Below are 15,778 nucleotides of genomic sequence, written 5' to 3'. Positions count from 1 at the left end.
TATAAAATGACGTGTGTTTCACATCATTTTTTATTTAAAAATATCTTAAATGATTATAAATTAATAACATTTAATCTTTATTTAAATAAAATAATATGTTTAATTAAGTAATAGCCCAAACCTTTAATCCTAAATTGATCACTTAACTTTTTTCTTTTTTTCTTTTTTTTTTTGTGCAAATAGCACTACACTTTTAAAAATTAAATGAAGAAGGCGAATTAAGTAGTGCAATTTTTTTCGCCTTCAAAAAAAAAAAAAAAGATATTTACCGTTTTGACACGGCTACAAATGTGAATCAGCGATGAAGAGGAAAAGAAATACGAAAAGGGAAAAATGAGCAACAGAAAGAAGTGTTCGGCGGCGACGGCAGTTGGGAGCGATGAGGTGGAGCAGTTGTTGCAATCAGCGCAGGACGAGGTGCTCTTAAAACTTTCTGTTGACAGCCATATGTCCCGCGTGGCCCCCGATTATCTCGATCCCGATCTCCACCGTCGATTCCAGGCCCTCCGTTCCCGACCTTCCTCTTCTCAATCAAAATCACATTCACTACAGCAAAAACAATCATCAGCAGCTCAGCCATCGAAACCACGACAAGAACAAAAAGAAGAAGAGAAAAAGGAGCGGATATCGAAGGTTGCGGTCGTCGATAATGTTGACGAGGAATTGAGGGGTGTGTTGGGTGATGATCTCTCCGCTAGATTCGCTGCTCTCAAGGCTTCCTTGTCTTCCTCTTCTAATCCTACTCCTGTTGCTGCCTCGACTACTAATGAAGTTCGTATCGGTCCCGAAAAATCCAACGGCGACTATGATGAGGAAGATGAAGTTGAGAAAGTGATCCAATGGGCCATAGATGCTGCTCGCCTTGATCCTTCTCCTCCCTCTGATGATGACGATGATCAAATCGATTCCGATTCCGATGATAATGATAGTGACGATGACGATGATCCCAAACATAAAAACAAGGAACCCAAAAGTAGTACGCATTCGAATACCCTTCTCAGAAAAACATTTTTATATTACTGAAATTCATTTCTTTTTATTTTAATTTTCCATGCTTTTTTCTTTCAATTTTGTTAGTATTTCTTCACTGATTGGTTGTTTTTAATACAAAAGCAGGTTGTTATATGATGAAATAAAAGAAAAAAAAAATCTAGGCATCAGCTGCTGGTTTTTGTTTAACAAACTGTTTTGATTCGTTCTAGGGAAATGACAGTCTCCTTAAAGCAGCCCTGCAGCATTCTTCCGAAGCCAACTTTATCCTCGGATTGTAGGCAGGAAGTGAATACTCTCAGCAGATTTGTTTATTATCCGCCTGCTGGTAGCCATAAATCTTCATGTAATGTCACCCTGCATAGTTATACTTCATAGTTAATCTCTACCTTTCATTTTTCAAACTTGTCATTATTCTTTTTGCCACTGGGTATTGTCTTGTTGTTGTAAAGGGCACAGCAGATAGGTTTTCTCGAAACATTATTCATGAATAAAAAGCCACAGTTGCATATTTGCAGTTGAGTGCCCTGTAACTTTCACGGTTTTTGAGAATAAACTTTGTTTGCAAACATGACCGTAGACTTGATAAGTATTTCCTAGGCACGATGAGATGAGGAAATGATGATTTGTGTGTTTTTTACTAAATCGGCCATTATTCTGCAAACGTATATCTTCTTCTTCCAATGTAAGGCCTGCCTTTCAATATGCAGTAATGAAGAAACCAATGGATATCACCATTTTTGGCATTAGGTTTCTTGGTTTTGTTTTATGATTAGTATTTTATTTTGGGGTTAGATGTCCATCTTTTAAGCTGAATCTGATGGGATTTTACATCTCAAATTGAAATGAAAGTGTGGTTATCTTCTTTATAAAATGATTTTACCTTTGGTTTAGATAAAACTACATAGTTGCGGATCAATATTTGAATTGGATTTGGTTATTTAGTTTGCAGTATGATGTGTGATTTTATATCCTCTATATGGTGCCTGTTTTTGGAAAATTTCCTGTGATGACTAGAAACTGGCGCAAGGCAATTGAGCTTTTTATACTTTTTAGTCAAAAACTAGAGGTGGAAGCTAGTTTCGGCTATACAAATGTTCAAGTTTGAAAAGATTGATTGCCGAATGTTTACTACATCACTCGTGGTGGTTTGCAAGACTCCTGCTCATCAAACAAACATAACAGGGGGGACTGAAGCAAAACGAGTGAACCATTTCCTCGTAGCAGCAGCAAAGTTACTTATAGTTTTAGAATGAAAAGACAACTGTTTCTGCTTTTAGCTAGCATAAAATGAAATTATTGCTTGTGAATTTAATCATGATAATCAAAATAAAGAAGTCATTTTAATCTATATATAAATATATATATATATATATATATATATATTTGGGTAAAGTCTGGCTCGGATGACTTGCCTGTAAAATAAGTGATATCTAAACAAGCCATAAATATATTAGCTTTAAAGTTTTAATAAATTTTGGTGCCAAAGCAAATGCTTCGTTGCTTATGAACCCTTCACATTAGTGCATAAGGTTGGGTTAAAACCTGAAATATAAAGATTATGAGTTGAGTTGATGTTGTTAGTAGATGTGAAAATTTTAAATATGATATAGTATCACTTAATATAGTGATAGGTTAGGAAAAATATAAATTTTAGTAAAAATTATATATAAATTTAATAAAAATAAAAAATATATTTTTTATGTGCAAATATAAATTGTAATATAATAATTTTTATGCTTTATATATACTAGTAGAATACCATACTTTACCACAAGGATTCAATTTCAAATGTATGATAGTAGCATAATTTTTTCAAATTTTATATCACGTAACATATTATAATGAGAACGAACATATAAACCATATATGAAACCACAATAGATGTTTGAAAGCTTAACCAATAGCAAGTAGTTCCAACAAAAAAAAAAAAAGATGCATGAAGTATGAAATCTGATTTTGCAAAAGTATTCCAATAGCACAACACCAAATGTATATAGTATAGAACTAAATGCATTTGGTGTTGTGTTAATTGGAATTAGGCTGCTACTTGTGTTACATGACCCTATATATCTTCCTTTTATACATTCAAGTATTTAAAACTTAACTCACATTAAAAATATAAGTTGAGAACAAATACTATAGTAATTAAAAATATACTGACATAAAAAGCTCATGTCAAAAGCTTGCTACAATTTTACAACATATTGCCATGTGTTTCAAGTAGAGGTTTATTAGTTGTTATCTCAAAAGTGACAACTTTCCAAATACAGTGCATTTAAGACATGAAAATTTAGTGAAAGAGCTTAATTAGTTGAAAAAGTAAGCTACAAATTGGTTGTTAGCTTGAAGTTACTTAAAAATAACAAATTATGTAAACCAAAATTTCACATTACTAAAAAATGTGAGTTAAGTTTTTTGAAAATTTAGCAAATGAGCTTAATAACAAATGGAATAAACAAAAAAAAAAGAAAAAGCAATGATCCACACAACAATATTTTCACAAAAACCAACATCATTGCAAGAGCATCCTAAAAGCTATAAAAATAATAAAGTAATCCTACAAAATTTTCATAAACATTAATGATATGGGTAAATGATAATAAGAATTTGTAAGTAATTCATATCTAAATTTAAATTTAAAATATAATGCTAAATAAAGTTTGAAGAACAAAAAAAAAAAAAAACAATAGTCATTTGCATTAATCATTCCATACTAACATATAATCTCAAAAAGAGAAAAAATCAATAATTAAACAAATGTTAATGCAAAACTCTAATCTATATAAATTACAAAATATATTTTATAATTATAAATCTTCTTTGTTAAACATGTTTAAGTTTAAAGCTCATAACTCTCTTACAAACACATAACTTAGATTATTAAAAGAGAGAAAATTAAAAGAGAAAATAACAATTTAATTCATTTTTAACTTTTCCTTCCTCTTTCGTTATATTAGATTGTTATTTTTAAGATTAAATTACAAATGTTAATTTCAAGATTAGATTAGATTAAATTAGATTGTTATTTTGTTTTTTTGTTAACATTTGAAATTGGCATTTGTAATGGCTATATATTAGATTGTAATTCATAGCCCTTTCCCTTTCTCTCAATCTGAATCTCCTTTTTGTCTTTTTATTTTTTCCACCAACAACACTTTATTCCAAAGTAATGGCTTACACCAACTACTATTTCTTTTCAAAGTAATGGCTTACGTAAATTCTTGTTTCTTTTCAAACAAAGAGTGATAGTTTTCACCAACTTCTCATTCTTTTTAACTGAATAATAATATTCACTAACTATTTTTTTCTATTCAAAAAATATATCTTTTCAAACAAATTTTCAATAAGAGTAATAAACTTTAAAAAAAAATTAATTTATGAATAATTTTAAAAAATAAATTACCTATTTTCTTCATTCAACAGTTAGATTTTCATAGAAATTTTAAAAATAATAATCTAATCTAATCTAATTATATACTATTTTTATTTGAACAATTTTAAAATTGTGACACATATTAATTTTTTTTTAAAGCTTGACATTTTAAGTTTCAATTTTCATGCATGCTTTATAATAAAAAATGCTGATAAATAAATCTATTTAAATTGCAAGGCAAAGTTTTTATTTTTAAATCCATGTCTCCATTTTCTTTGTTTCGAAACTTTTTCTCTCTTTTTTATTTTTAGGAATACATTAAATCAAACACAAAACTATTTGTATTAACATTTAACAAATTATCAAAGCCCATTTTAAATGTAACATTCATGGGTGAAAAATATTCATTCAACTTTATAAATTCTATCACGAACATTTTGCTAACAAATGGTCTTAAGCTACTTTTTAAAATTCTTACCATAATCATTCCATATTTCTTAAAAACATTAAATCCACAGCCAAGTTAATATAAAATCACCTACTTTCTGCTCTATGTTATCTAACACTAGCGGTTGGCGTAAACTTTAGCAACACAAAGCTTTCTTCGGAAAGTTTAAATGCCCCTAACTGCATAGCAAACATACTCACTCCCAAAGAAAAGAACACAAAGCAAATAAAAAAAAAGCATCAAAACTTCCAAAATTTTCCACCATAAATATAGTCACAAAAAACCTAAAACTAACTTGGAAAAAAAAAAACCAAAACAAAACTTTGAATGAAAAATACATCTAAACGCACAAACTCAATGGCCCTCGACTCTACAGTAAAAGCAGCCTTCATAAAATCTAGGTGGCAACCTTGGTATCAAACAAAAACTTTGAACATTTGAAAAATCACAGAAGTTATTTTAATACATATATATATATATATATGTATATATATATATATATATATTGGGTAAAGTCTGGCTTTGATGACTTGCACGTAAAATAAGTGATATGTAAACAAGCCATAAATATTTTAGCTTTAAAATTTTAATAAATTTTGGTGCCAAAGCAAATGTTTCGTTACTTATGAACCCTTCACATTAGTCCATAAGGTTGAGTTAAAACTTGAAATGTAAAGATTATGAGTTGAGTTGATGTTGTTAGTAGATCTGAAAATTTTTAACTATGATATAGTATCACTTAATACAGTGATAGGTTAGGAAAATATAAATTTTAGTAAAAATTATATATAAATTTAATAAAAATAAAAAATATATTTTTTATATGTAAATTTATATTGTAATATAATAATTTTTATGCTTTATATATACTAGTAGAATACCGTGCACTATCGTGAGGATTCAATTTCAAATGTATAATAATAGTATAATTTTTTTCAAATTTTATATTAACTAACATATTATAATGATGACAAACATATAAACCGTATATGAAACCACAATAGATGTTTGAAACAGTAAGTAGTTCCAACAAAAAAAAAATATGCATGAAGTATGAAATGTGGTTTTGCAAAAGTATTCCGTAGCACAACACAAAATGCATATAGTATGGAACTAAATGCACTTGGTGTTAATTGGAATTAGGTTGCTGCTTGTGTTACATAACCTTTATATGTCTTTTGTATTCATGCAAGTATTTAAAGGTTAATTCACATTAAAAATATAAGTTGAGAACAAATACTATAGCAATTAAAACTATGCTGGTGTAAAATTTCATGTTAAAAGCTTCTTACAATTTACAACATATAGCCACATGTTTCAAGCAGAGATTTATTAGTTATTATATGAAAAGTGGCAACTTTCTAAATGCAATGCATTTAAGACCTGAAAATTTAATGAAAGAGCTTAATTAATTGAAAAAACAAGTTACAAATTACTTGTTGAGCTGAAAGTTACTTGAAAAAAGCAAATTTCCTGAACCAATATTTTCACATTACTAAAAAAAGTGAGTTCAATTATTTAAAAATTTAGCAAATGAGCTTAATAACAAATGAAAAAAAAATAAAAAAGCAATGATCCACACAAAGACAATATTTTCACACAAATCAACATCATTACAGAGCATCTTAAAGCTATAAAAGTAATAAAGTAGTCCTACAAAATTTTCATGAATATCATTAATATGCATAAATGATAATAAGAATTTGTGAATAATTCATATCTAAATTTTAATTTGAAATGATAATGCTTAATAAAGTGTGAAGAACAAAAAAAAAAAAAAAAACAATATTCATTTGCATTAATTATTCCATACTAACATAAAATCTAAAAAAAAAAAAATCAATAAGCTAAACAAATGTTAATGTAAAACTTTAATCTATATAAATTTCAAAATATATTTTATAGTTATAAATCCTCTTTGTTAAACATGCTTAATTTTAAAAAACAAAACAAATGCTAATGTAAAACTCTAACCTATATAAATTACAAAACATGTTTTATAATTATAAATCCTTTTTGTTATACCTGTTTAATTTTAAAGCTCATAACTCTCTTACAAACTTATAGCTTAGATTGTTAAAAGAGAGAAAATTAAAAGAGAAAATAACAATCTAATTCATTTTTAACTTCTCCTTCCTCCTTTGTTAGATTAGATTGTTATTTTTAAGATTATATTACAAATGTTAATTTCAAGATTTGATTAGATTAAATTAGATTGTTATTTTGTCTTTTTGTTAACATTTGAAATTAACATTTGTAATAGCTATATATTATATTGTAATTCATAGCCTTTTCCCTTTCTTTCTATTTGAATCTTCATTTTGTCTTTTCATTTTTTCCACCAGCAACAGTTTTTTTCAAAGTAATAGCTTACACCAATTCTTTTTTCTTTTAAAAAAAAAGTAACAGTTTCCACCAACTCAGAATAATAATATCCACTAACTATTTTTTTTATTAAAGAAATATCTTTTCAAACAAATTTCCAATAAGAGGAATAAATTTTAAAAAAAATTAATATATGAATAATTTTAAAAAATAAATTACTTATTTTCTTCATTCAATAGTTAGATTTCTATAAAAATTTTAAAAATAACAATAAATATCATCAGCAGATTAACATATCTAACAATAGGGACTTCTAATCTTTCAACCATCAGGCACTGTCCCTTTTATAACGTTTGCAACTTTTTTGTAATTCTGACAAATGTGTATTTAAAAAGAATCGCTAAGTATGAAGATACACTCATGCAAGTTGGTTGCTACACCATATGCGATGGAGCATGACTGCCTTATCACAAATGGTGCAATAGCTACTTGCACAAATGTCTTTTCACAATCATCGATTCCTCTCATATGCACATTTGTTAGAATTGAAAAATTATTATAAACATTATTGAACAGATAGTATAACTAAAATATTAAAGGTTTTTACTGTCAGATTTAAACAGCTCATACTTCGAAAAAATCATTAAAGATTCATTTGAAAATCACAGTAAGGGACATCTGATAGTTTCATACTAAGCATTGATAAAAAATTACAACAAAGACACTGAAGTAAAAAATTACCTCTTAAAATGGATTTTCAGATAATTGTAATACCTTCCAAAAATGTATTTCCAGATAATTGCAATGTTTCTTGAAAATGAATTTTTGATACATTATAGAAATTTTCATAAATGAATTTCTAGTAACTTACTAAGAAAAAGTATGAAAAACAAAAAGATAATTAACTAATGAATATTTAAGTAATTTTCTTAAATATTAATTTTTTGGAGTGTATTGAGAATTTTTTTAGGACTAAATGTTTAATTTAAAACTAAAACGTTTGGAGTATTACTCAATTTAGGATTAAATGTATTATTTTATTTGAATTAAAATTAAACAGTTTTAAGTTTGTTAAATTTCAAATATTTTAATAAAAATGATATATATGCATCGTTAACTCTTTTAACTGAACTAAGTAGCAAAAAGTATAATAAAAAAAACTAACAATTAAAAAAAAATTCTAACTCATTAAAGATTATAATAAAAAATTTTAAAATTACTTTAAGTTTTTTTTTTTTTTTTCTCTTTCTAAAACTTACTCTCTTTCTTCTTCTTTCTCGTTCTTAATTTTCTTTGCAACTGAGTACCCATATAACCACCAATCTACTCCACCATAGGTCACTCTATCACCACCTTATTGTCCTCCCTTTAATCTTAGACAAAATAAATTTAAAAAAAAAAAAAATCAAACAAGAATCTTCTCAAATCAAAACATATCTTTAAAAACTAATTAACCCTTTTCACCCTTACTCTTTCATCTAATGAAACCCTTTTCTCACTACAAATCTCATGACATGGGCATAATCATCGCTGTCTAAGCCAATTTATGCGCGTTGTCATCCAATTGGAATAGAACCTCAAGGCGGAGATCTTTTAGCAACCCCAAAGAAGAAGATTTCAATACTGAAATTGAATTTATGCTTAATGGTTGATTTTCTTGGTTTTGGATTTTTTGTTAGATAACTTGTTTGGGTTTTGATTAATTTTCATGAATTTGAGTTATTCTTTTATAAATTGAAGATTTGAAAATTTTGATTACAGTAAGATTAAGAGGGATTTTGATAATTTTTCTTTTATGAAAGAAATTTTTTTTTTAATTGAACATAATTAATTAATTTTATTTGTTTATTATTGGATTAATTAGTCACATATTTATTACATAACTTATTAATAAAAAATAACAAAATCATTAATCCTAACTGGATAGCCAAATCAATAAAAAAAAATCATGTCAGCATTTAATTTAGGATTTTACAATATAAAATGACGTGTGTTTCACATTATTTTTTATTTAAAAATATCTTAAATGATTATAAATTAATAACATTTAATCTTTATTTAAATAAAATAATATGTTTAATTAAGTAATAGCCCAAACCTTTAATCCTAAATTGATCACTTAACTTTTTTCTTTTTTTTCTTTTTTTTTTTGTGCAAATAGCACTACACTTTTAAAAATTAAATGAAGAAGGCGAATTAAGTAGTGCAATTTTTTTCGCCTTCAAAAAAAAAAAAAAAGATATTTACCGTTTTGACACGGCTACAAATGTGAATCAGCGGATGAAGAGGAAAAGAAATACGAAAAGGGAAAAATGAGCAACAGAAAGAAGTGTTCGGCGGCGACGGCAGTGGGGAGCGATGAGGTGGAGCAGTTGTTGCAATCAGCGCAGGACGAGGTGCTCTTAAAACTTTCTGTTGACAGCCATATGTCCCGCGTGGCCCCCGATTATCTCGATCCCGATCTCCACCGTCGATTCCGGGCCCTCCGTTCCCGACCTTCCTCTTCTCAATCAAAATCACATTCACTACAGCAAAAACAATCATCAGCAGCTCAGCCATCGAAACCACGACAAGAACAAAAAGAAGAAGAGAAAAAGGAGCGGATATCGAAGGTTGCGGTCGTCGATAATGTTGACGAGGAATTGAGGGGTGTGTTGGGTGATGATCTCTCCGCTAGATTCGCTGCTCTCAAGGCTTCCTTGTCTTCCTCTTCTAATCCTACTCCTGTTGCTGCCTCGACTACTAATGAAGTTCGTATCGGTCCCGAAAAATCCAACGGCGACTATGATGAGGAAGATGAAGTTGAGAAAGTGATCCAATGGGCCATAGATGCTGCTCGCCTTGATCCTTCTCCTCCCTCTGATGATGACGATGATCAAATCGATTCCGATTCCGATGATAATGATAGTGACGATGACGATGATCCCAAACATAAAAACAAGGAACCCAAAAGTAGTACGCATTCGAATACCCTTCTCAGAAAAACATTTTTATATTACTGAAATTCATTTCTTTTTATTTTAATTTTCCATGCTTTTTTCTTTCAATTTTGGCAGTATTTCTTCACTGATTGGTTGTTTTTAATACAAAAGCAGGTTGTTATATGATGAAATAAAAGAAAAAAAAAAAATCTAGGCATCAGCTGCTGGTTTTTGTTTAACAAACTGTTTTGATTCGTTCTAGGGAAATGACAGTCTCCTTAAAGCAGCCCTGCAGCATTCTTCCGAAGCCAACTTTATCCTCAGATTGGAGGCAGGAAGTGAATACTCTCAGCAGATTTGTTTATTATCCGCCTGCTGGTAGCCATAAATCTTCATGTAATGTCACCCTGCATAGTTATACTTCATAGTTAATCTCTACCTTTCATTTTTCAAACTTGTCATTATTCTTTTTGCCACTGGGTATTGTCTTGTTGTTGTAAAGGGCACAGCAGATAGGTTTTCTCGAAACATTATTCATGAATAAAAAGCCACAGTTGCATATTTGCAGTTGAGTGCCCTGTAACTTTCACGGTTTTTGAGAATAAACTTTGTTTGCAAACATGACCGTAGACTTGATAAGTATTTCCTAGGCACGATGAGATGAGGAAATGATGATTTGTGTGTTTTTTACTAAATCGGCCATTATTCTGCAAACGTATATCTTCTTCTTCCAATGTAAGGCCAGCCTTTCAATATGCAGTAATGAAGAAACCAATGGATATCACCATTTTTGGCATTAGGTTTCTTGGTTTTGTTTTATGATTAGTGTTTTATTTTGGGGTTAGCTGTCCATCTTTTAAGCTGAATCTGATGGGATTTTACATCTCAAATTGAAATGAAAGTGTGGTTATCTTCTTTATAAAATGATTTTACCTTTGGTTTGGATAAAACTACATAGTTGCGGATCAATATTTGAATTGGATTTGGTTATTTAGTTTGCAGTATGATGTGTGATTTTATATCCTCTATATGGTGCCTTTTTTTGGAAATTTTCCTGTGATGACTAGTAACTGGCGCAAGGCAATTGAGCTTTTTATACTTTTTAGTCAAAAACTAGAGGTGGAAGCTAGTTTCGGCTATACAAATGTTCAAGTTTGAAAAGATTAATTGCCGAATGTTTACTACATCACTCGTGGTGGTTTGCAAGACTCCTGCTCATCAAACAAACATAACAGGGGGGAATGAAGCAAAACGAGTGAACCATTTATTCGTACCAGCAGCGAAGTTACTTATAGTTTTAGAATGAAAAGACAACTGTTTCTGCTTTTAGCTACCATAAAATGAAATTATATATATTTGGGTAAAGTCTGGCTTGGATGACTTGCCTGTAAAATAAGTGATATCTAAACAAGCCATAAATATATTAGCTTTAAAGTTTTAATAAATTTTGGTGCCAAAGCAAATGCTTCGTTGCTTATGAACCCTTCACATTAGTGCATAAGGTTGGGTTAAAACCTGAAATATAAAGATTATGAGTTGAGTTGATGTTGTTAGTAGATGTGAAAATTTTAAATATGATATAGTATCACTTAATATAGTGATAGGTTAGGAAAAATATAAATTTTAGTAAAAATTATATATAAATTTAATAAAAATAAAAAATATATTTTTTATGTGCAAATATAAATTGTAATATAATAATTTTTATGCTTTATATATACTAGTAGAATACCATACTTTACCACAAGGATTCAATTTCAAATGTATGATAGTAGCATAATTTTTTCAAATTTTATATCACGTAACATATTATAATGAGAACGAACATATAAACCATATATGAAACCACAATAGATGTTTGAAAGCTTAACCAATAGCAAGTAGTTCCAACAAAAAAAAAAAAAGATGCATGAAGTATGAAATCTGATTTTGCAAAAGTATTCCAATAGCACAACACCAAATGTATATAGTATAGAACTAAATGCATTTGGTGTTGTGTTAATTGGAATTAGGCTGCTACTTGTGTTACATGACCCTATATATCTTCCTTTTATACATTCAAGTATTTAAAACTTAACTCACATTAAAAATATAAGTTGAGAACAAATACTATAGTAATTAAAAATATACTGACATAAAAAGCTCATGTCAAAAGCTTGCTACAATTTTACAACATATTGCCATGTGTTTCAAGTAGAGGTTTATTAGTTGTTATCTCAAAAGTGACAACTTTCCAAATACAGTGCATTTAAGACATGAAAATTTAGTGAAAGAGCTTAATTAGTTGAAAAAGTAAGCTACAAATTGGTTGTTAGCTTGAAGTTACTTAAAAATAACAAATTATGTAAACCAAAATTTCACATTACTAAAAAATGTGAGTTAAGTTTTTTGAAAATTTAGCAAATGAGCTTAATAACAAATGGAATAAACAAAAAAAAAAGAAAAAGCAATGATCCACACAACAATATTTTCACAAAAACCAACATCATTGCAAGAGCATCCTAAAAGCTATAAAAATAATAAAGTAATCCTACAAAATTTTCATAAACATTAATGATATGGGTAAATGATAATAAGAATTTGTAAGTAATTCATATCTAAATTTAAATTTAAAATATAATGCTAAATAAAGTTTGAAGAACAAAAAAAAAAAAAAACAATAGTCATTTGCATTAATCATTCCATACTAACATATAATCTCAAAAAGAGAAAAAATCAATAATTAAACAAATGTTAATGCAAAACTCTAATCTATATAAATTACAAAATATATTTTATAATTATAAATCTTCTTTGTTAAACATGTTTAAGTTTAAAGCTCATAACTCTCTTACAAACACATAACTTAGATTATTAAAAGAGAGAAAATTAAAAGAGAAAATAACAATTTAATTCATTTTTAACTTTTCCTTCCTCTTTCGTTATATTAGATTGTTATTTTTAAGATTAAATTACAAATGTTAATTTCAAGATTAGATTAGATTAAATTAGATTGTTATTTTGTTTTTTTGTTAACATTTGAAATTGGCATTTGTAATGGCTATATATTAGATTGTAATTCATAGCCCTTTCCCTTTCTCTCAATCTGAATCTCCTTTTTGTCTTTTTATTTTTTCCACCAACAACACTTTATTCCAAAGTAATGGCTTACACCAACTACTATTTCTTTTCAAAGTAATGGCTTACGTAAATTCTTGTTTCTTTTCAAACAAAGAGTGATAGTTTTCACCAACTTCTCATTCTTTTTAACTGAATAATAATATTCACTAACTATTTTTTTCTATTCAAAAAATATATCTTTTCAAACAAATTTTCAATAAGAGTAATAAACTTTAAAAAAAAATTAATTTATGAATAATTTTAAAAAATAAATTACCTATTTTCTTCATTCAACAGTTAGATTTTCATAGAAATTTTAAAAATAATAATCTAATCTAATCTAATTATATACTATTTTTATTTGAACAATTTTAAAATTGTGACACATATTAATTTTTTTTTAAAGCTTGACATTTTAAGTTTCAATTTTCATGCATGCTTTATAATAAAAAATGCTGATAAATAAATCTATTTAAATTGCAAGGCAAAGTTTTTATTTTTAAATCCATGTCTCCATTTTCTTTGTTTCGAAACTTTTTCTCTCTTTTTTATTTTTAGGAATACATTAAATCAAACACAAAACTATTTGTATTAACATTTAACAAATTATCAAAGCCCATTTTAAATGTAACATTCATGGGTGAAAAATATTCATTCAACTTTATAAATTCTATCACGAACATTTTGCTAACAAATGGTCTTAAGCTACTTTTTAAAATTCTTACCATAATCATTCCATATTTCTTAAAAACATTAAATCCACAGCCAAGTTAATATAAAATCACCTACTTTCTGCTCTATGTTATCTAACACTAGCGGTTGGCGTAAACTTTAGCAACACAAAGCTTTCTTCGGAAAGTTTAAATGCCCCTAACTGCATAGCAAACATACTCACTCCCAAAGAAAAGAACACAAAGCAAATAAAAAAAAAGCATCAAAACTTCCAAAATTTTCCACCATAAATATAGTCACAAAAAACCTAAAACTAACTTGGAAAAAAAAAAAACAAAACAAAACTTTGAATGAAAAATACATCTAAACGCACAAACTCAATGGCCCTCGACTCTACAGTAAAAGCAGCCTTCATAAAATCTAGGTGGCAACCTTGGTATCAAACAAAAACTTTGAACATTTGAAAAATCACAGAAGTTATTTTAATACATATATATATATATGTATATATATATATATATATTGGGTAAAGTCTGGCTTTGATGACTTGCACGTAAAATAAGTGATATGTAAACAAGCCATAAATATTTTAGCTTTAAAATTTTAATAAATTTTGGTGCCAAAGCAAATGTTTCGTTACTTATGAACCCTTCACATTAGTCCATAAGGTTGAGTTAAAACTTGAAATGTAAAGATTATGAGTTGAGTTGATGTTGTTAGTAGATCTGAAAATTTTTAACTATGATATAGTATCACTTAATACAGTGATAGGTTAGGAAAATATAAATTTTAGTAAAAATTATATATAAATTTAATAAAAATAAAAAATATATTTTTTATATGTAAATTTATATTGTAATATAATAATTTTTATGCTTTATATATACTAGTAGAATACCGTGCACTATCGTGAGGATTCAATTTCAAATGTATAATAATAGTATAATTTTTTTCAAATTTTATATTAACTAACATATTATAATGATGACAAACATATAAACCGTATATGAAACCACAATAGATGTTTGAAAGCTTAACCAACAGTAAGTAGTTCCAACAAATAAAAAATGCATGAAGTATGAAATGTGATTTTGTAAAAGTATTCCAGTAGCACAACACAAAATGCATATAGTATGAAACTAAATGCATTTGGAGTTAATTGGAATTAGGCTACTACTTGCATTAATTATTCCATACTAACATAAAATCTAAAAAAAAAATCAATAAGCTAAACAAATGTTAATGTAAAACTTTAATCTATATAAATTTCAAAATATATTTTATAGTTATAAATCCTCTTTGTTAAACATGTTTAATTTTAAAAAACAAAACAAATGTTAATGTAAAACTCTAATCTATATAAATTACAAAACATGTTTTTTATAATTATAAATCCTTTTTGTTAAACATGTTTAATTTTAAAGCTCATAACTCTCTTACAAACTTATAGCTTAGATTGTTAAAAGAGAGAAAATTAAAAGAGAAAATAACAATCTAATTCATTTTTAACTTCTCCTTCCTCCTTTGTTAGATTAGATTGTTATTTTTAAGATTATATTACAAATGTTAATTTCAAGATTTGATTAGATTAAATTAGATTGTTATTTTGTCTTTTTGTTGACATTTGAAATTAACATTTGTAATAGCTATATATTATATTGTAATTGATAGCCTTTTCCCTTTCTTTCTATTTGAATCTTCATTTTGTCTTTTCATTTTTTCCACCGGCAACAGTTTTTTTCAAAGTAATAGCTTACACCAATTCTTTTTTTTTTTCAAAAAAAAGTAACAGTTTCCACCAACTCAGAATAATAATATCCACTAACTATTTTTTTTATTAAAAAAATATCTTTTCAAACAAATTTCCAATAAGAGGAATAAATTTTAAAAAAATTAATGTATGAATAATTTTAAAAAATAAATTACTTATTTTCTTCATTCAATAGT

The 15,778-nt window shown here is 27.5% G+C and overlaps 2 protein-coding genes across 6 annotated transcripts; both read left to right on the top strand.

The window, feature by feature from the left end:
• Positions 1-229: 229 nt before the first annotated feature.
• On the top strand, positions 230-1,501 carry LOC149518891 (uncharacterized). Of its 3 annotated transcripts, none has more exons than XM_089761006.1 (2): positions 230-976; positions 1,203-1,501. In XM_089761006.1, exons 1-2 carry the CDS (start codon positions 334-336, stop codon positions 1,208-1,210), a joined length of 651 nt encoding a protein of 216 aa, XP_089617132.1. In that variant the 5' UTR covers positions 230-333; the 3' UTR covers positions 1,211-1,501. The 3 variants fall into 3 exon arrangements, with proteins under 3 accessions (XP_089617132.1, XP_089617133.1, XP_089617131.1); XM_089761007.1 differs by having other exon boundaries at positions 251-973; XM_089761005.1 differs by having other exon boundaries at positions 251-976; positions 1,117-1,501.
• Positions 1,502-9,334: 7,833 nt separating this feature from the next.
• Positions 9,335-10,621, top strand: LOC111282052 (uncharacterized). 3 transcript variants are annotated; one of them, XM_022869958.2, is made up of 2 exons: positions 9,335-10,094; positions 10,235-10,621. In XM_022869958.2, exons 1-2 carry the CDS (start codon positions 9,452-9,454, stop codon positions 10,252-10,254), a joined length of 663 nt encoding a protein of 220 aa, XP_022725693.2. In that variant the 5' UTR covers positions 9,335-9,451; the 3' UTR covers positions 10,255-10,621. The 3 variants fall into 3 exon arrangements, with proteins under 3 accessions (XP_022725693.2, XP_022725695.2, XP_022725694.2); XM_022869960.2 differs by having other exon boundaries at positions 9,336-10,091; positions 10,323-10,621; XM_022869959.2 differs by having other exon boundaries at positions 9,340-10,094; positions 10,323-10,621.
• Positions 10,622-15,778: the final 5,157 nt, after the last annotated feature.

The sequence above is a fragment of the Durio zibethinus genome, chromosome 5, assembly GCF_047325235.1.
Source record: "Durio zibethinus cultivar Kanyao isolate XHJ-2024 chromosome 5, ASM4732523v1, whole genome shotgun sequence".
NCBI lineage: Eukaryota > Viridiplantae > Streptophyta > Magnoliopsida > Malvales > Malvaceae > Durio > Durio zibethinus.
This window is presented reverse-complemented; position numbering and strand designations above follow the sequence as displayed.